Source organism: Eubalaena glacialis, chromosome 14 (genome assembly GCF_028564815.1).
Source record: "Eubalaena glacialis isolate mEubGla1 chromosome 14, mEubGla1.1.hap2.+ XY, whole genome shotgun sequence".
NCBI classification, from domain to species: Eukaryota; Metazoa; Chordata; class Mammalia; order Artiodactyla; family Balaenidae; genus Eubalaena; species Eubalaena glacialis.
In genome coordinates, this window is record NC_083729.1 from 88,804,028 (window position 1) to 88,823,933 (window position 19,906).

Genomic DNA, 19,906 nt, shown 5'->3' on the forward strand with positions numbered 1-19,906 from the left:
GTGTGAGGGGAGCATCGCCACGTCTTAAGGGTGGGCTGTGAGGGCTCTCAGTCTTTGTGGTGTCACCCAGGTCTCTCTAAAGTGACTCCTCAGCAGTAGAAACAAGCAGCGATTTGAATCGAGTGGGTAGTTTTGAAGGAGATGAATCTTAAGCCTCTGATCTCCAGCCCTGATCAGATTCAGAGCTGTATCGTCTAAGAGTTGGGTGTTTTCTTTTTCATTTTGAAGTTGTCTTAAAACTAAAATGTTGCGTGTTTTTTCCTAACTTGTTTCCGGCTTCAGGATCTCCAAGCTCATTTCCCTCTGTGTTTCCTGTGCTCGGAAATAATTCTTGCAGGCTCTGTCTGGTTGCAGAGGTTGAGGCGACTTCTTTCCCCTGGAGAGATTTTGTGGATGGTCAGTCAGAGGGGATGGCTAGGTGGGACCATGGGCAGGGGACCCCGTCTGGTGAGGAAAACCTCAGGGACGTGTTTGAGACTCTCCTTCAGGAAGAGTAAACCAACAGCAAACGTGAACCCTCACTGGAGGTTGGTTGGAGAGGTCCCATAATTTTAACCTGGTTTTTATTAGAAATTAAAAAAAAATTAAATTGTAAAGAGCTTCTCTCTTCTCCCACAAGTAAGGCTTTTCAGAAGCTCGTCAGTTTGGAGTTCAGGCAGGTTCTCCTCGTGGCAGCCTGCGTTGGCGTGTCTTTGGCTTTGGTTGTGCTGAAATCTGTTGTCTCCAGGTTGGCCTTGTCCTCGAACTCTCAGACCCCAGGAAAGAACAGCAATACTGAGCATTTGGTGTGAACAAATGTCTCACCTTTGGAGATGCTTCTGCCTGTTTTTATCCAAACCAGAGTTCTTGGGCTGTGGCTCCAGACGGGTCTCCTAGACAGAGATGTCCCCTCTAAGTGACACTCCCTGTATGCGGGGTGTATGGCAGGAAATGTGCTTTAATAGTTGCTGTGACAGCTTGGCTTACTGATAACTGGGCTAGAATGAGCTGTAGTATTCTGTTGCTTGTCTTCAGACCTGTTATTTTTCTTTCCCTTTTTCTTACTTTCCCACAAATAAAACTGGCTTTTGGAGTTGGTGCCTTACTAGAAAGCGGTTCTGTTGTTCCAATAAACGATTGGCTTTCAGACATTTTTGGAGTAGCTAACTGAAACACAGATTTTCTTTCTTTTTTTCTTAATTGTTACTTATTTATATGTTCCCTCTTTACATGTGGCTTATTACTGCAATTAAGCTGCCTTTCTAAGTATATGATTATCTTGCATCATAATCACAGTAATATTTTAATATCATAACGATTTGGGGGCACTAAAGTGACTTTGTGTTTCCACATCCAGTTAGGGGGTACACGTTCTCCTTTTCAGTAAGATTTCGACCTGTTTCCTCTGTAACTGACCAGTGGGCTTAGGAGATAGAGAACATTATTTAATACAGGCTGCTTTCCTTTTAAGAGTTGAAACTGCTTTTACAAAGGATAAAGTGTTGGATTAGAAAAGACAAAGTTAGCTTCTCAAGGAGCCAAATTCGTGCTTGTGTTGTGACCCGCCGCGTTCAGTGGCCAGGTTTTGGCTTAGCCTTGGTGCTTCTGGTTAAAGGCCCCACTTTAGGCATTGCCTGCTTTCCCTTAGCGTTAGTGTCTGCACAGACCACACAGCCCGCTTTTGTCTGCGTGTGTCTAGAGATAACGCGGCGACGCCTCTGTCCCCCGCGCCCCAGACCCAGTGTGTGTCTTCCCTGGCGGAGGAGGTGAGGGCGGGTGGAAGAGGTGTTTGCGGCCAGCGGCAGTCTAAACTGAGGGTGTTAGGGGCGGCTCGGTTGAGTGTGTGACACAAGACGCCCTCTCCCGGCCTGACCGCGTTGCTGCCTTTTGTTCGCTCCGTGGTGAGAAATGCTCCCTTCTCGGGAGGCACAGGGCGCCAGTGCCCCAGCTGGGGTCAGCCTGTCCAGACCCTTCCAATTTAAAACTGTGGCGGTGTTTGGTTAGAAAGCGAAAAGGAGAAGAAGCTGGAATTTTATTTATTATGTGCTAGTTTTGTAATTTTAGATGGAAAAGAACATCTTTGCTTTTTGCTTTTGCCAAAATCTTGTGCCTGTGTTTGCTGCATGGCTTCTTGGAAATAACTGTAATTCACTGAATCTTAAGTGGTGTTATTTAACTTGGTTTTTTCCTTTTTCTTAAAAAAAATTTTTTTTTTATTGCAGTATAGTTGGTTTACAATGTTTCAGGTGTACAGCAAAGTGATTCAGTTATACATATATTCTTTTTCAGATTCTTTAAAAAAATTTTTTTGGAGTATAGTTGATTTACAATGTGTTAGTTTCAGGTGTACAGCAAAGTGATTCAGTTATACATATACATATATTCATTCTTTTTCAGATTCTTTTCTCAGGCTTTTTTCTTTTTAGTGGGAAATTTTTTTTTTTAACATCTTTATTGGAGTATAATTGCTTTACAGTGGTATGTTAGTTTCTGCTGTATAGCAAAGTGAATCAGCTATACATATACATGCTTCCCCATATCTCCTCCCTCTTGCGCCTCCCTCCCACCCTCCCTATCCCACCCTCCCTATCCCACCCCTCTAGGCGGTGGACACAAAGCACCGAGCTGATCTCCCTGTCCTATGCGGCTCCTTTACTGGGAAATTTTTAAACTGCTTTATTAATTTAGTCTCATTTGTTCTCGTGTGATCATTTAAACAAAAAAGTAGAGTGAGTTTCAGCTCCTCGTAACAAATATGTACCATCAGCTAGGTGCTAGAGTTGTAATAGTGAAAAGCCAGCAGGGTAAGGTCCCTGCCCTCTGCTTCCAGACATATGAGTTTGTTCTTAAATGGAGGGAAGGATCGTCACGGTGGATGGAATTTTGAGAAGAAATAAGGCTAAGTTAATGGAGTAGGGTTTTTGTGGTATGTACTTGTGCATTATATTAGAAATGAGTTGAGTTCTCATGTTTGCATATTAATGATGTAATAAGATTGTGGTATTGTGATGCTCATCCAGAAATGTCTTGAGATTTTGAGTCATGATTTTGAGCCATTTGTTGGGGGTTGTATATTTAAAAGAATATCTGAAGGAAATAGGGGGTGACTGACAACTCTAACAGCTAATTGATGTCAGTGAGATAGTTCTCTGGCTTTTATTAATTTGTTATAAGCAAAATTATATTTGTAAAAAACTTTCCTAAGAGGAGGAGCTAGCTTCATTCACATCTCTTGGTTACTGTTGATTTATCTTATTCCCCCTTAAATAAGTTCTGTTCTTTAGAACGTTGCTGGTAGTTTACTTCCTGTTAACAACATGTTAACACAGTGTAGTTGGAGCCCTCAAAGGGGATCTTTTAAAAACATGTTTTCGGTCTACATTACACAAAACATTATGTTTTTGTTGTAATTTTTGTAGAATAACAATATTATACTGTAAAACTCATTGGTCATGCAGATTTAATTCGATTAGTGGCAACCGCTCGCCTTCTCTCCGGCCTCATTTCTAAGTGGAGGGTGGGTCTTCACGCCCCCATTGTCCTCCTGGCCCAGTCTCCATGGATTCGACTAAGGGGCCCAAGCTGGGGTTCCCAGCATTGCCTGGCAGCCAGCCACAGGACCCAGAGCAGACAGCTGTCGTCAGGTCCTGCCAAATGGTGGCAGGATCCCAGGTAGAGGTGGCACAGGTGGCCCCTCTCCCCGCCAGGGAGGAGATGCTGGTGCTTCATGGAGGGAGCAGCGCAGGAGAAGGAGCCAGAGCAGACCTTCCTGCACCTTCCCGAGGTCGTGATTCACTTGTGGGGAGAACTCTTCCTAGAGCAGGGGCTGCAGTGGGACGAGAGGATGGCCTGGCCATCCTAGGGAGTCCCGGCCCCTTTGCTGTATCCCTTGCACTCAGGCCCCCGTCTTCCTGAAGCCTGTGGGCCCCGCCCCTTCGTCCGGTCCCCTTTCCAGGCGTCCTCTGCTCAGGCTCCTCTGAGTACCTGCTGGAAAGAAGGGGAGCATTTCCCCACCGAGCGTGGCTCCCGGCACCACCCCCCCGCCACCCCCTGTGGCTGAACTTCATTCCTGCCACTGTATCCGGAACTGCACGGAGGCCGTGCGGACGGCAGACGAGCAGTGTTGCTCTGCCGGGTCCCCAGTAAACGAGGCCAGACCCTGGGTCACACGATGGTCTGATGCACGGTGCTCCAGGGTGGGCGCCGTTGCCTGAAGACTTGGAAACTGCAGTGAGAAGATGTCCAATTGCCCAGCGCACTGTCAACCTTTTAAATAGAAGCAAAACTCCTCCATCATCTACTAGAGGCCTAAGAGTGAAGCACGATGTCTGGATGCCTTGTGATTGACTGATGCTTTGGAAATCTGATTGCTGGTGGTCCTGACGCTGCGGTCCATGAGGGGTCACAGGACTCTCTCTGGGCCTCTCGGGTCTCCCTCACGTGGTGAGACCTGCCGTCCTTGTGCTATGCGATTGCTCTGCTAGGGTTCAGAATTCTGTTGGCTGAGAGTGTGTTGAACGGACATTGTCCAAATAACATTGCTGCCCTTGGCCTGTACTTGGGTGTGGCCCCTGACGGGGAGGACTGGGGAAGAGCCCCACAGATCTGTACCCAGCATCTCAGCCGCCTGAAAATCACTCACACGGGTTCCTTGTTTGTTTGTTTTTTTTAAATCCCCTAAAAGGGCAAATTGTCTCCCCAGGGCGTACAGTCAGGTGTCCCGACCCATTTTAAACAAACCCTATATGTGAAGTTGTAGCTCACACACATGAAAAAGGACATCCCCCAAATTTCTTCAAACTTGGTGAACTTTGATGACTATTGCAAAAAAATTCTTTTAAGTCCTGCTTTAGGGAATACACCTACTCATTGAGAAAGAGGCATAACTGTAGAAATATTTGTCTCTGTACAAGTTTTGTTCCTTGTGAGTTGTTGTGATTCGCTTTCTAGAGATCCAGATGAGACTATTCTGTCCAGGAAAGGATGAGAAAGAGAAGTTGCTGTGGCGTTTTCTTAGTTATCCCCCAGTCTGGAGGAACCGCATGAGATGGGAAAAGTCGGGCAGAGAGCAAAACTCAGTGAGTGAAGGCCTCTGGCATTGCTGCTGCAGTGTTTCATCAGTTTCATACAAAGTAAGGAATTGCTTGTGCATTTCTGTATCGTGGCCTGTGCTGGGCTTTCCACAAGCATCCTTGGAGGTGCAGGTGCCCGCAGGGGAACGGTACCGCTGCATCTGGTTGGCACCGTTCGGTTTCGTTGCCTTGGGTTTTCACAAAGTGGGCACCCCTCAGATGGCGTAAATGCTGCACAGTCTCTGGGCCCTAAGGGGCCCTCGGTGGCCAGTGCTTCCCCCTCGAAGGTAGCGCCCAGGGCAGGAGTTAGACCTGCCCTGGTTTCCGTGTTTTACCTGGAAGTGTAACTTTGTTGCGTGGCGATGTCATTAGAATAGGAAGAAAAGTGAGAGGCAGGAGGGGGAGGAAGTGAGGACAGCACTAACAAAGCAGAAGCCTTCAGCGGATGTGTCTGTCTGCCCGCCTGCCAGCCTGCCCGCGGGGCGGCCCCTGAGTAAACAGGAAAGAGGCCCAAGGTCCGGAGGTGTCCTGGGTTTTGAACCATTCCTGCTTCCCTTTAGTATTTAAATTTTATTTCACACCTTGTCATAAAGTTGACTTTTGTTTTCTTTTGGTGTGCGCCACTGTGAGTCAGTTCTCCATGACCACAGGCAGGACACAGGACTGACTGTCACCAGAACCCTGTGATGTTCCCTTGGGTTCAGAGTTGTAGGAACTTGGGGGTTTACAGGACTCCCTCCCCGACCAGGCTCCCCCTTGAGCTTCCTGCACGTTGCTGGCGAGTGGCTTTCCAGGGCCGCCGTCAGGTACAGGTCAGGAGGGGAGGGGCCTGGGGGCCTCTGCCCTTTGGGACCAGCATGGGGTACGGCTGTTCACCTGCCCCGGGAAAGGACGGCCCTGACCGGCCACCCCAGAGGCGGGTGGCCAGAGCCCTGCAGCCTGCGGTGGGTCAGCGCTCATGGTCACGTTGCCCCCCGTCCCTCTAATTGTATTTCCTGAGAAGGGTTTGTATCTCACGGTTTATCCCTGGAGGGTCTGTTGAGGTGGGGACAGCCATGGTGGACTTGCCGGGAAGCTCTCGGAGGACATTGCCTGAGGGACTTCAAGGACGTACCCCCGTTGGAGGTGGTGGTTTGTGAAGGTCGTGTCTGTGCGTCACCGAGTGAGCCATCACACAGGTGTCCCCCGCCCACGACACTTCCTTGGCCACTGAAAGCCACTGGCTGGGGCCCGCGGTGTGCAGGCCCTGGGCGAGGGGCGGGCAGGGGCTGGTTTATGCTCCTGGTCTCTGACTTAGCGATTCACCATCTGGGTGCCTCCTTTTCCCCCTTAAAACAAAACTTCTTGAAGCACGTCGGGGAGGGTGTGCAGACCGCCTGCCGGCCCGAGGCGATCCTGGGCAGGGCCGTGCTCCTCCTCCAGGGTCCTGTTGGGGTGATGAATCAGCGTGGTGGCTCCGGCAGCGGGGGCCGGCGGCGGGCGCTGCCCCGTGGTCGGCAGCGGGGGCCGGCGGCGGGCGCTGCCCCGTGGTCAGCAGCCGGTGTTTCTGCCGGACTGTTCTCTGGTGCGGTATCTGGTGCTGGTGCTTCCCCCGCTGCCACGCTGTCACCTGTGTGTCTCCCACGTGCGGGAGGTGACAGGCATGCATTCGTGAGCTACGGCGTGAGGCTGAACCTATTACAGCACGTGACCCAGGGTGAGGGGGTTTTGGGGGCCTTTTAACTTTTTATGGAGAACGTGGGGTTTGGTGGTGCCTGCTGGTGTCTTTCTGACATTATTCCTGCCGTCATGAGGCCGCGGTTGCAGTGATTCTGAATTATTTAGGGGAGATTACAAGGTATGGATGCTCAGGCCCTACTGCTTAGGGACTTTGATCCAACAGATGTGGGTGAGGCCCAAGCATGTACAATTACAAGCAAAACAAAAAACAGAACTGTCTCCTGGTGACCGGTGGTCAGCTAGGGGTCTGCTGCTGTAGCCTCTGACCGAGGGCACTGGCTCCGCGGTCCCTGCTCGTACATGCATGAGGGTCCGGGTGGGTGGGAGCTGTGGGAATGGCTGGAGAGCCGCTGCCGGCCCAAGGGGGCCGCCTCAGCCCAGCCTAGCTCTGCGCATCGTCTCCCTGGGCCTCGGGACCCAGCTTTAACGTGTCTGATTTTCAAGAGAAACTGAAAATCTGGGTTTTAGAAATGTGCAGCCTCTTAACTTTTGGGACGTTCAATTAAAAAGGACAAAAAGCAACCATATCCAACCCCATCCCATCCCCCAACCCCACTAAAAGAAATGTGATGTCCAGTTTAGTCATGAATTATCAGGGAGCACCTGCAGTTAGCATCTGGGGAGCGTTTTCTGGCTGTAGAACCCGGAAGCATTGCCTTCGTAAGATGCCAGGATAATCTGAAATGGTAGAAGTGCAACCATAATAAGACAGCACGCAGGCTGTTTTTCACGTGACTGTGTTTATTGGCTTATGTTACTGTTCAGTAATTAAATTTTGTAACCTCACAGCCCAAGCAGCCACATACCAAATATTAATATGCAGTGATGTGCACTGTAAATTTAGGGATTTATTTTTCAATCCGAAACATGATTCTCTGACTGTTGTCCTTAGAGAACGAAGAGAGACTTTGCTTTCAATGTCTGGTTGGAGAATCATAGCCAGGCTCTGCCAGTAGAGGCCTCGGACCTCAACCTTGAGGCTGAGTTCTGCTGAACAGAAGCGGTGTAGTCAGGTGGTCAGTGGAGAAAACTTGAAGCTTCTTTTGGCCGGAGCCTGTGGTCCTGCCTCTCGCCGCCCTCTCTCCATAGCCCAGGCTCAGCTTTGTGGGAGGGAGTGGCAGTGCTGGTCTGGCTTGGCTTGGCTTGCCCGGAGAGGGTCCTGCCCTCCTGTGTGCTGGGCGGGCCCGTTTCACAGGCACCCTGCCGTGGGACGTCCCTGGGGCTGTGTGTGCTGCTGACAAGAGGGAGCCGAGGGTGTCACCACTGTGGCAGCTGGCATAGGACCTGCATGTCGCCTGCAAGCCACTGAGGATGCCGCCCTGGTCGAGGGAGGCTGGCGGCCCAGCCTGCGCGCCTGTGTGGTTGTTTCTCTGTGTAGGTTAGTTCTGGCTCTGAGGTCCTGCAGGGCAAGCCATTCATCACCAAATGACAGGGTACCGGAGGGAGAGGCCTCCCTGCCCACCCGCCAGAAAATAGCGACCTCCCCCCACCCCGGGCACGCCCTCTCCTTGCCCGGCTAGGTTTTCCCCTAGAGCCCCCCCGCCCCCCTTTTTTTTTTTTTTTGGTAAACCGTCAGCGGATTCACTTTTGTATGGCTTGTGTCCCCTCTCAGAATGAGGGCACAGACCTCACCTGCTTGGTTCATGGTGTGTCTCTGGTGTGTAACCCAGTGCCTGGCGAACCGTAGTGCCAGCCTGGGGAGCAGTTCAGAGCCGTCGACATTTCATGGTGAGATGGCCATGCTTCTGGGAAGTTAAGGGACTCATTCAAGGTCATAAATCTGTTTAGTGCCTGAGCGAGCAGTTGACTCAGGTGACAAAATTTCTTTTTTACTCTTAAGGTCATGGGTTTAAAGCAAAATTTGGTGTATTTGTGGGTTGAAGAGTTTCAATTCAGTGTTCCCTTTCAGTTCTGTAGGTTAATTTTGGATGCTTGTGGCTGTAGGTTGAAGAGAGTACCAGCTCTGGAGCAGCAGGCCCTTTCACAGGAGTCTCATCAAGGGGTTGATGAAAGGGAAGGTGGGCTTGGGCTGAACCACGGGCAGAGCTCTGTATCCCAGGGAGGAAAGAGTGGCGCTTGAGTTGATGGCGTGGGCGCATCATTTCTGGTGAGGGATCCTGTCAAGTGGAACCTCAAAGGGAATCTTTCTAAAGGTGGGTTTTCTCTTTTACCTCTTTTTAAAGGAGGAACAGGGAATTAGGAATAATGAATGAAGTATCTACTGCATATTCAGCGCAGGCAAATTAGGAGTTGTATGTAGAACAAACCTTTTATCTCTTTTTAGGAAGAATAGTGGAGTTATGAATATGTATGAAATATCATGAATTTTTAGCACGAGCAAATTGAGTTGTATACAGACTTTGAGAACCAGAAGGAAAACAAACACTGCCCTTAGAGACCACATGCCAGGGAAGAATCATGCCTTCTCACTGTGCCAGTGCCGAAGACACAGCAGCGGAAGTGGTTCAGGTTCAGAAACCAGGTTATTCTTGTATTCAGAAATTGTTCAGTGAGACACAAAGCTGCATATAGTCTGACTTTATATAAATACTGGAAATATATCCAGATTCAAGGGCAGTGTTATTTTAGAGCCAGCTTCTTGAAGGGCTGAGAAAAAGTAAGGAACAATTTGAAAACCTTAATTGAAGGTTGGGCTGGTGATGACTAGGAAGGACCATGGGTGGACCAGGAGCCCAGAATGGAACAGGATCCCTCGCATCACTTAACCTCTTGCCTTTCCACTTGTGTCTGAAACTCTTAACCTTTTACTCTAAGCCAATGAGAAGAGCTCGGTTTGAGTGCCTTAATGATGCTTAAAGCGATATTTCAGTATTGAAATTACTCTGTGGGTATAAGTCTAAAAATTGAGTGTATTGTGAAGTCACGGGGAGAAATGTAGGAAAACTTCTTGAAGGGGGAGGGGAGCAGCCGTGGGAGGAGGAAGAAGGCGGCACACAGAATTCTGTGCCTCATCTTTTGTTCTGGGTAAACGGTCAGCCACTGTCAGCCACCGTCAGCCACCGTGATGAGCAGCCTTCTCATGAAAAGTGCACCGTCTTGTGTGTGCCTCCTCCTGGAACCCTGGCGCTGTGTCTGCTCTGGCCTCACGCTGGTTGGGGCCGTTCAGCCCCCCTTGGTTACGTTTTGGTGTAACACACGCTTCCTCAGCTGGTCAGACATGCGGCCCCGCTCCTTTCCCTGATTCTTACCTCCTCATTTGAGCAATTCAAGAATTAAAACTATATAAAAAAGTAAAGACAGGATTCCCTAGTTTGAAATAGGGGACTGGTCACCCTGCCTGTTGCCGAGGGAAGGCTGAAGAGAGGAGTTCAGACTGAGAATTATATTATAGATAAACATGGATCGTTACTCTTGCAGTAATTAAAGTAATGGGACGTGGTATGTGACTTGAAGTGAGTAACAAAATAGATCAACATCTAATATATCAATATCTAATTTTATATGTGTATACATACTTGATATACATATATATCAAGTGCTATTAATTTGTATGGGTCTCAAGAGAAAAATTCTGGTAATATATTTTGTTTGAAGTCTGAACGAATAGACACATTTAGTATTTTGTGGTAGAGTCTGTATAACTAGGTTGATCTTTTCCCCCCTGGAAGGTATCTCACATTGGAGGGAAGCATCTAGCGACCCGTGGTTCTTTAGAGGACTCTCCTGCTTTTAAAGCTGGTCTCTCAGATGCTGTGACAGGTGACGCTGGTCCCTTCTGTGGTCCCACTGCAGTCCCTCCTCTCCAGTCACGGCGCTGTCCACCGGGACCAGGCCTGCTACCAGGTGTTCATTTTTTATAGTTAACAGGCCCTACTGCAGAAAGTTGTTTTTACCCCCGTTTTACAGAGGAAGACAGCGGTGTCCAGAAAAGGTTGAGGAACTGGCCCGAGGTCACCCTTGTGCGCTGGAGTGAGTGGGGCTTCCCTCCTGGGCTCCTGACTCCAGTGCCTGCTTTGGGCACCATTATGCAGTATTTACACATCTTAATATGTGATATAAAGGAACTAATGAAAAAAGTAGTTTATTTTTCTCCTTGAAAAGTATTAACAGAAGTTTTAATCATAAAAATATTGATAACAGAAAAGAAGAGGAAGGTGAACTCATTATTTTTAGTAGGTTCAGATAGTCAGCAAATGTGAAAAGAATGTATTTCATGTGCAGCTCTTGCTGTGAGGGCCCGTAAGTAGGTAGTGTGTGTTGCGTGGGTCGTGTGTGTGTCTCCCTTGGTCAGTTTTCTTTTACCCAGGGCTGGACCCCATCACCTTCAGGAGGGCAGTATTGAATTTACCTTGTCCGCATCCCGTGGTTGGTTTCAGGTCTAGCGTTGCCAGGTTTGACTGCCCAGTTGTGGGATGTGGTGCCTTATCTCTTAGTGGCTAAGGTGGGAGAATAGCTTCATACATAGGTTTACCTCCAGTAAAGGGTTTGGAGGGTCTTTCGTGCTGTTAAACCTTCTTTTGTTATTTTAAACTAAAATTGCTCAATCTGAAGTCAGTTGGGTTTTTCTGGTGCGTAGAGGAAAAGGCGATTGCAAGTGTGTAATAAATGTTAGCGATAGATGCTTGCAGAATCCAAGATCTCCATTGTTTCCGATGCTTTGATATGAAGACTTGCCAGTGCCTTTTCTTTTACTATCAATGTGAGAACGGATATGCTAAGGTTTTGTCCTTCCTTGTGTTTGTGGGCCCTTTACTATTGGTGCTTTTTAATTTGCTGGTCTCCCTCTTACAACGTAATTCCTCACACTTGACGCCATAGCCCAGACACTGGCTCGCATCTGTGCTGCACCGCAGGGCTGCTCCCTCCTTGGAAGGGGCACTGTCTCTTTTAACGCAGCTGCACCAGGTGTCTTTATAAAGCAGCTGCCCACCCACTGCCCAGGCGCGGGCGCACGCGCGCACACACCCCACACCCACACCCCCACACCCCCACCCCCCCGCTTTGAGGGAATCACTCCTAAGCAGTCACGGCAGTACCTCTTCCTCGGGCCCTTTCATTCACGCGCCCATCCAGGTTGTGTCCACTTTGCAACAGGAGGGGGTGTTTGCTGCAGTGATCGCTCACCTAATTGGAACTTAGCTTGCTGTCTGGTCAGCCTACCTCCCACCCCCCCATATCTGTTCTAGAACACAACCGAAAGTGACAGAACAGGCGTGCAGAGCCCAGATGACCAGGCCCTTTCTTTGTTGGAGTCAGAATGTTGCTGCCTGACGTAATATTCCCTGCGGCTGTCACTTAATTGCAAGGACAGGATGGTAACTGATGTTCGTAATGTTTTCCCTGAGCCATTAAGAAAAGCATCTTTAATGTCCTCAAGATTTCAGGCTTTAGAAAGATTTCCATCCAGATTGGTCTCTTAAAAAAAAAGATGCGTTGCCTACATTATTTCACTTTTACTACCTGCTAACTCAGCTGTGCAACAAAAAAGACTCGTTCATTGGGGGTGGGCGCTGGGTAGTGGGGGTCTTACCCTACTATTGGTTTTGGCTGTTTCATTCTTCGTAGAAGTTAAAAGTCTGCACATTCTCTGCTACTGAGGCATAAATTTCTTTAAAGGGAGTGTTGTTGTAGGGTGAGGCAGCTCCAACCTAAGAAAGGCAGAATTCTACATGAAGGTCTTAGCTTTAAACACTTCAGGGAATGGAAGCGTGGTTCTCTTACTAAATCACGAGTCTTGATCTCGTAACACTTACAGATTCCTGTGCTTTCTCTCTCTTCCTGCTCATCCACAGCCCTGAACATGGAACGGAGGGAGAAGCGGATGAACAGATCCTGATTATAGTAATAACTAGTAGTCACAAGGATAAAGTGCCGGCCTCACCCGGGTCTGGGCTTTGGAGGAGGAGTGGGATCAGAAAGTGTGTGTCACTGGTGTGACAGTGTGTCACCGTCGCCCTTATTCCTGCTCTGGTGTCAGGAGGTGGCTAGGAGACTGCGTTCCTTCCCGAAGTGCTCTAAGCTCTCTCTCTTCCCTGTTAATTACCTGGTTCCTTATCTTACATGGCTCGTGGGGTGCTGTCTGGGTAACACACCCTCTCCCTCTGGTTACATTTTGGATTTTTTTTGCGGACACTTCCTGGAAAAGAACACTCATGGGTGGGATCTGTGGTCTTGGGATTTACAGTGCAGAACCAGATAAGCTTGGTCTTTGCCTTTGGGTGGATGGACGTGGAACCTTAGAAAGTGGTCAGTGCATCGCCCAGTGCTGAGCTTATGCTGTCCATCACGTGGTCAGGTCGGTTTCGTGTTTGCCCTTTAAAACAAGGACATATAAGGGGGATTATAATTGGAATTAAAACATTTTTTAAAGACTTAATTTGTAAAGAGCAGTTTTAGGTTCACAGCAAAACTGAGAGGAAGGTACAGAGATTTCCTGTACAGCCCTGTTCCCACATTTGCATAACCCTCCCCCACTATTAGCACCCCCCCCCACCCCAATGGTACAGGTGTTAAAACTGATGAACCTGCATTGACACATCGTAATCATTCGCTTTACGTTAGAGTTCACTCTCGGTGTTGTACATTCTGTGAGTTTGGACAATGTATGGTGACATAAATCCATCATTATAGTATTGTACGGAGCATTTTCACTGCCCTAAAAATCCTTTGTGCTCTGTCATCTCCCTTCCCCACTGGAATTTTTAAGTTAAACTGTCAGTGATGTGAGTGAGACATCTGGGGAGAGAATTGACAGACCAGGTTTGGCTGAGCCACTAAATGGTCTCCTTTTAGCTCTCTGGGTTTACTTTCTCATCTGTAAAATCAACCATTTTGATGAACTAGGCTTGCCTGTTCTTTGAGCTTTTGGACATTTCAGAACATAGTTATATGTTTTTGTGACACACATAATTGACATTTGTTAGAACATGTTTGTTACGAGTCTGACCTTCCCACACCAAAACCCCAGCTGAGACAATGAGTGCATATCTTTATGGTAACAAATACTATGTAGTCCAGAAAGGATATGAGAACTTGAATTTGGGCTTTCTCATACAAGCGCAGAGAAGCGATTTTCAAAATTCAGAATGCATAAGAATCACTAGAGACGGGATTAAAAAGTCGTGGATTCCTGCACACCACTTACAGAAGTCTCGTGTTTGGGTCTGAATCATTGGGTTCCCCCCTTCCCCTGGCCTGGCGACACCTGCACACGTGTCCCTTTCTGGGATTTGGTGAGGATGCTTTCCAGTTCAGATATCAAGGGGTCCATCTCCTGCCCCCTGAAATCTCTGGGGCTACCAGGCAGTCCTTGCAGACCCCCTGCGGCCCTCACAGTGATGTCTTTCTGACTGTACCTTTAAAGGCACTTCGTGTCACCCAGAGCCGTTGGCTTCACCCTGTCCTGTTTCCTGAGTGTTCCTGCTACAGAGTAGTGTTTTTCTGTCACCATGTAACGCTCCTTCTCGTGGACTGTTTTGCAGCCTTCAACCACCAGCTCCCTGAAGGCAGGGTCGGTGGGCTCTCCCTTCACCGTGCAGGGCGTGTCCCGGCCACTGGTTAAGTGCAGCCCGCTCTCCGCTTACTGAGGTTGGCGTTGATGGGCTTTGCTCTTAAGCAAATAGAAAGCCAATTTCAGGCAGCTAATCTGAAAAGTTTTCTTTCAGATTAAACTCAGCAGAAAGCAAAAGCATTCTATCTCCAATACTGTGCTCACATACCTTCAGATTCCCTAGAGAATTCCTTCGGGATGTTCTTTCATTGACTTTTGCTCATTTCTCATGAGAGAGAAAGGCCAGGGATTGAAAGTCAGTTTTTATTATTGGCTACTGCATTGCCATGTTTGATTATAATCACTTAAGGTATTTAAGCTGTAGAACAGTAGCCTTGGCAGCCCCTCTGGAAGTTGGTGCAGTAGGACACTTGCGGTCCTTTCTCTCTGAAGGTCCACAGCCTGGTGTAGGGAACAGGTCTGCGTGTGAGTCCTGAGCCGGTTAACTTAATCCTCTCCAAGCCTCACTTTGTCCATCTGTAAAATGGGGATAACGGTCCACGCTGGGTTGTGTGAGGAGTAAAGGATAACGCACACAAAGCTCTTTGTTCACTAAATGTCCCAAGAGTGGGGACATCCTGGTGCCCCGTGTCCTGTCCTCACGGCCTGTCTCCAGGTGTCCTTGCTGGAGTTCAGGCTGTGAGTGCACACACACAAGTTCAGGCTTGTGGAGGCAAGAAAATACCTGTCATCCCTAAGGTGTGTTTCCCTACCGCTCATAGTGTCACAGACTCAAGAGATCCCCTTCTCTGACTTTCCTGCCTGAGTTTCCTCTTGTGGATGAGACCCCGGAATATTTGCCTCCCAGTGAGCATACTTTTTTTTTTTTTTGGTCCAGCAAAGTGCTTGCAACGTAACATTTATTCAATAAATATTTGTGGAACAAAGGAAGTTCCAAGAACTGTAGTAAGAAAATATGAATCATGATCCCTGACCAGAAGAAAATGAAATTAATATTTGCAAACCAGTTAGACACCATGATAATTGAGAAGTGCTGGGTCTGAATTTCAGTTTCCCTCACCTAGACTTTTATGCACTACAAAATATCAAAAATAGTTTTTCTTTCAGGGCCAATATTAGGCATTTTTTAAGTTTTAGGGGCAATAAGAATGTACCACTGAACTCTTTGCAAAAGATTTCTCCCTTCTCAGTTGTTTTCTGGAAAAAAATTTTTTTTAAGGAGGCCACAATTTCAGTCATAGAGATAAACGGCTTAAATGCTTTGTTTTGCTAATTGGAAGAGTTAAGATAAAAAAGGTTTACTAGTTCCTTTCTTGTTTCTCTGGGTCAGGGATAGGAAGGCTCTGGATGCCTAAAGGAAGTAACATAAATATCACTGAAATAATGCAAGAGTATAGAAAGGGTACATTAAATTTTAGACTTCTTGCTTCTGCGTGAAAAAGTAAACATAGAAGTTGTGTTCAGTCATTTCAAACAATCACGAGCACCATCGCAGCGAGCATACTTATTCATCAGATGTATTTTAATGGAGTTATTGGGGTTCTACGTAAAGATTATGCAGCGTGAGGTAGCTTCCTAGTACTTGGCGATAGTGGAAAATTAGGAAGATAGGAACCTCACCATCTTTTTCTCTTGGGATTTAAAAGCTTCCCTTGAATGCTGTTCCTTCTACCGTTGGCTCCTCTCTGTGGCTTACAGACAGACGTCATTAGAGGCAGACAGACAGGCTGCCACAGTGCCCGCATCTTAAAACCATGTGGTGGTGTGTGTTTTCTTTTCTTTTCTTTTCCTTCTTGGAACTTGTGTCATAAATGTAATACGTATTTGCAAATGCAAGGTGGCAATTTCGACTCAGAAACATGGAGGAGAGTTGACAATCAGGGCATTTTCCTCAGCTTGGACGCCTGCTAAGGGTAGTTTGAGTTTTCCTTTTAAAAAGAGAAACATGCGTTTTCCTCATTTAAAGACCAGAAAGGAATCAGGTGCCACGAAGTTTGTTCCTTTGCACATGATCACACACATATTAACACTCGGTGCATTCGTCTGGAGCTTTCCTTCTCAGGCTATTTTGTTGGCCCTTTTGGTTCCTTGACACAAAGATGGCCCAACTCAGCACACAGGTTATGACTTCTGTTAGTTTCACGTTTGGAGGTTTTCTTTTTTTCTTCTTCTTTAAAAAAAAAAAAAATTAGAGAAGTACATTATTTTTAGCGCCCCGCTGTATTGGCCAGCGTTTTGAAAATAGAAATGGGCCAACCTTGACTGGGTTTGAGAGAGTTGCAGATGGAACTAGGGAGGAGCAGGGTCAGGGAGTCAGCGTGGCTGTCTGGTTGTGGGGAGAGGAAGACCATCCTCTGGGTGCTCCTTGGGTGCCAGGGGTGATGTCTGGGTGGAGACGCCGTGCACTTTATTTATAGCCTGTCTTATTCTAGAAGGGGCTTTAGGTCCCTTAGCACACTGGATCCCACAGGGACCTTAGGAAGCTTGTAGAAGTTAAGCAGCTTTTCCAAGGAAATTACAGCAGTTGAGGAGGTAGCAGAGGAATGAGAGTCCAAGGCTGCCCAGTCCCAGATTCGTTTCTTCCAGCGTGTTGTCTTGATTCTTGGGAGGGAAGCAGAATTCTTAGTTTCCTGATTTAAATTTAAACTCGAATAGACCTAATTCTGAAAGACCTGGTGTGTTGTAGTGAAGGCTACTGCCTTTGCGTGGGCTGTCCTTCAACACAAAAATGATGATTTGTTGTTAGGTCCTGATTGCATCCTCCCTCAGTGAGGGGGTCTCATTCTGGGTGAACAGATAGAGTGAACCCACGACCCTCAGCTTTCACACCATCGCCACACTGCTGAGGCTGACGAATACACGGTGGCTTTGAGTTCAGGCGTTGAGGGAGAAAAGGAAGATGCCTCTAATTTAGAAACATCTGGGGAGGTTTTTGTATCGGCCTGTGGGTTTTCCTGAGGATCAGATGCTCAGAAGGCCCTCCTTCCTCCCCATCTCACCGACACGCTTCTGTCTCACCTGCCCTCTTGAAAAGCGGGGAAGCGGGACAACTCTCTGGACATTCCCTCTCATCGCTTGGTTCCATCCGCGAGAAGCCTGCTGTGGTAATCTGGGCATGACCCCACTGCAGGAAGAGTAACGGGCATTTGTTTTCAGATGTGAGGGCTGACCAGGGGTGAAGGAGCTGGTCTTCGTGTCCCTTACGTGGAAAGGCCTGAAGGGTTACTTTGTCCTCTTAAGTTCTCCTCTTTCTTCTTGGATTCTCCGAAGCTATACCTTGGCTTCAGGACTGTGTTGCCCATCATAGTCACCTGGTTGCTTGAGTCTGTGCTAATAAATCCATCTCCTGTCATCGATGGAGGGAAGCGAGGTGCAGCCGTATTTTATCACCAGGGTTGCACTTGACCCTGTGCCATGTGCTGTCCTTTGCCCCTTGGTTGTTCTTACACCCCTGTGACGTGGACAGCGCTGTCACCCCACCGACAGGGGACGGAGGTCCCCGAGTGGAGGAGATGCTGGGTGGGCACAGCCGTGGTGCCCGAGCCGGGCCGGGTGCTCTGTCCTGCAGCTGCAGAGGGTCATCAGCTCCGTGTGTCCGTGTGAGCACAGCTGTGGGTACCGCGCTCAGGAGGGTGAGCTTCCAGAGCCTGGAACCCACGGGTAGAAACTTGAAACGAGCGAGTCAGAGGTGGACACATCCACGGATGCTGGCTGTTGGACAGACAGGGAGTAAGTAAACTGTGGCCGTTCGAGTTGGACATGTGGGCCCGGGTACCGTGAGCAGATGTCTATTTCCTGACACACCGTCTCCACGGTGGGGCTGCTCCCCGTACCAGATGGCCCCTCGGGCCACGTCATGTGCCGAGTGGGGACAGACAGACAGGGTGACGTTCCTTTCAGGATTGTGGGTCACCCAGCTGTGAACAGAGCCGTGGTGCAGGCTGTGCCCTGGGCTCTGGGGATGCAGGGGAGTGTGATGTGGGCACGAGGGCCAGTGGGCCTGGGGAGGCTGGGTGGCTGGAAGGGCATTCGGGGACTGGCATTGGGGCCGGGTGAGCAGGCAGGCGGCAGGGCTCCTGGGACTGGCCCGCGTGGGCCCCCACACTGCCTGCTGCAGAGGCCGAGCTTCTTCAGATGTCTGACTGTGGATGCCGGGATGGGGCCACCCTTCTGAGCCCGAGGACGGGGGGTCTGCAGGTGGGTGATGCTGGAACGAGGTTCCAGGCCTGTGGGCTTTATTTGTCCTGATTTCCCGTGTCTAGGCTGTCGCCCAACCCCGCTTGGTGAGCTGCTGGGCCGGTGCTGGACCCCATCCCGCTGTGACCACAGAGGGTTGAGAGAGAGTTGTAATTCAGTGTCATTTTCATGGAACTGTTTTGTCCGAGTTGTAATTTGAGTTCCTGCCCAAGCTTTCCAGAATAAGTGGAGAGCTTTCCTCAGGTTTCAGGTTCTAAAGTTCACAACTCTTTCCATCACGAGGCCACAAGCGAGGCCGGCTCTTGGAGACTGTGGGGACGTGCCTTCTGTCTCACCTTTGCGGCAGCAGGAGCATATTGCACAGAGCCCTTCAGGAGCCGGTGCTCACCATGTCAGGGTAGCTCTTTGTTGCTCTCCTGAGAGATGCCCAGCAGAGCGTTGCAAGGTGAGTAGGGATTAAGTCCCTCGCTCCTCGTCTGGGGGAGGGGACGGGAGAGCTGCATCAAGCTTGTTTGAAACGCTCGTGATATAAATGGATGACAAACGTTTAGGTTCTAGACTGGGCATGACGACACAGCTGTAAGGCCGCGCTCTCTGTGCCCCCCGTCTCTTTGTGTACCCCCTTTATGCCGAGTAACTATGCTCCAGCCTCCCTGCATTGGGATCACAGCAAAGCTTCGAAGAAGACTCTCAGTACAGCTCTTGTAAAATCAAGCAATGGGTATTGGGGATATACAAGCGGAAAATGACTGTTACCCATTTTTGACAATAAATAATATCCAGACTTTTTTGGTCATTTCCTTCATGTGGAATGTTGAGAAGGGAAGGCTGGTCAACCTGATGTATGGAAGAAAACATTATTTAAGTCGTTCAGATTGAGAAGTAATGATACGTAAATGAAGCCCGGGAAAGAAAGAGGGAATTGATTCCTTATCAAAACTCCTTTGTTCTACTAATTGTTTGGTTTATTAAGTGTGGTTCACGAGTCTTACAAACCAACAGAACCATACTGTTCTGTTGGAGAGCATAGGACTCTTTCATCATCACTTTTGGGGGAAAAAGTACAGAAGAGGTGACTTGTCGAAACCTCAGCCATTCTGTACTAATGACTGTGCAGAACAGCCGTGCCCATTCTCTTTCTTTTTTCTGTTTTTCAGGGTCGACATGTTAAAACAGGTCAGCTGGCAGCCATCAAAGTTATGGATGTTACGGAGGTAAGCTTGGCTCACAAGTGTTTTTGAAGAAATCGTTAGATAAAAAACAAGGATCCCCCTGTCTCTCCAGCCCACCATTTAAAAGGAATTGCTGTGTTTGGAGAATCGATCTCAAGCAAATTGCACTCATGTTGACACCGTGGGTTCAGAAGGGCCAGCAGATGGGCCCCAAGTAACTAAGAATCAGGAACGTTTTCTTTAAAAAAAAAAAGCACATCTGAGTGATGTCATCCTTGACAATATAATGGACCGTA

The 19,906-nt window shown here is 48.5% G+C and overlaps 1 protein-coding gene across 43 annotated transcripts in view; it reads left to right on the forward strand.

Moving 5' to 3' along the window:
* Positions 1 to 19,906, forward strand: part of MAP4K4 (mitogen-activated protein kinase kinase kinase kinase 4) — a 169,713-nt gene that overhangs the window by 61,395 nt on the left and 88,412 nt on the right. For all 43 annotated transcript variants that reach the window (XM_061210812.1, XM_061210815.1, XM_061210821.1 and 40 more), the window contains one exon: positions 19,596 to 19,652. In XM_061210812.1, coding sequence (XP_061066795.1) covers positions 19,596 to 19,652 — 57 coding nt within the window. The remainder of the gene's footprint in view (positions 1 to 19,595; positions 19,653 to 19,906) is intronic.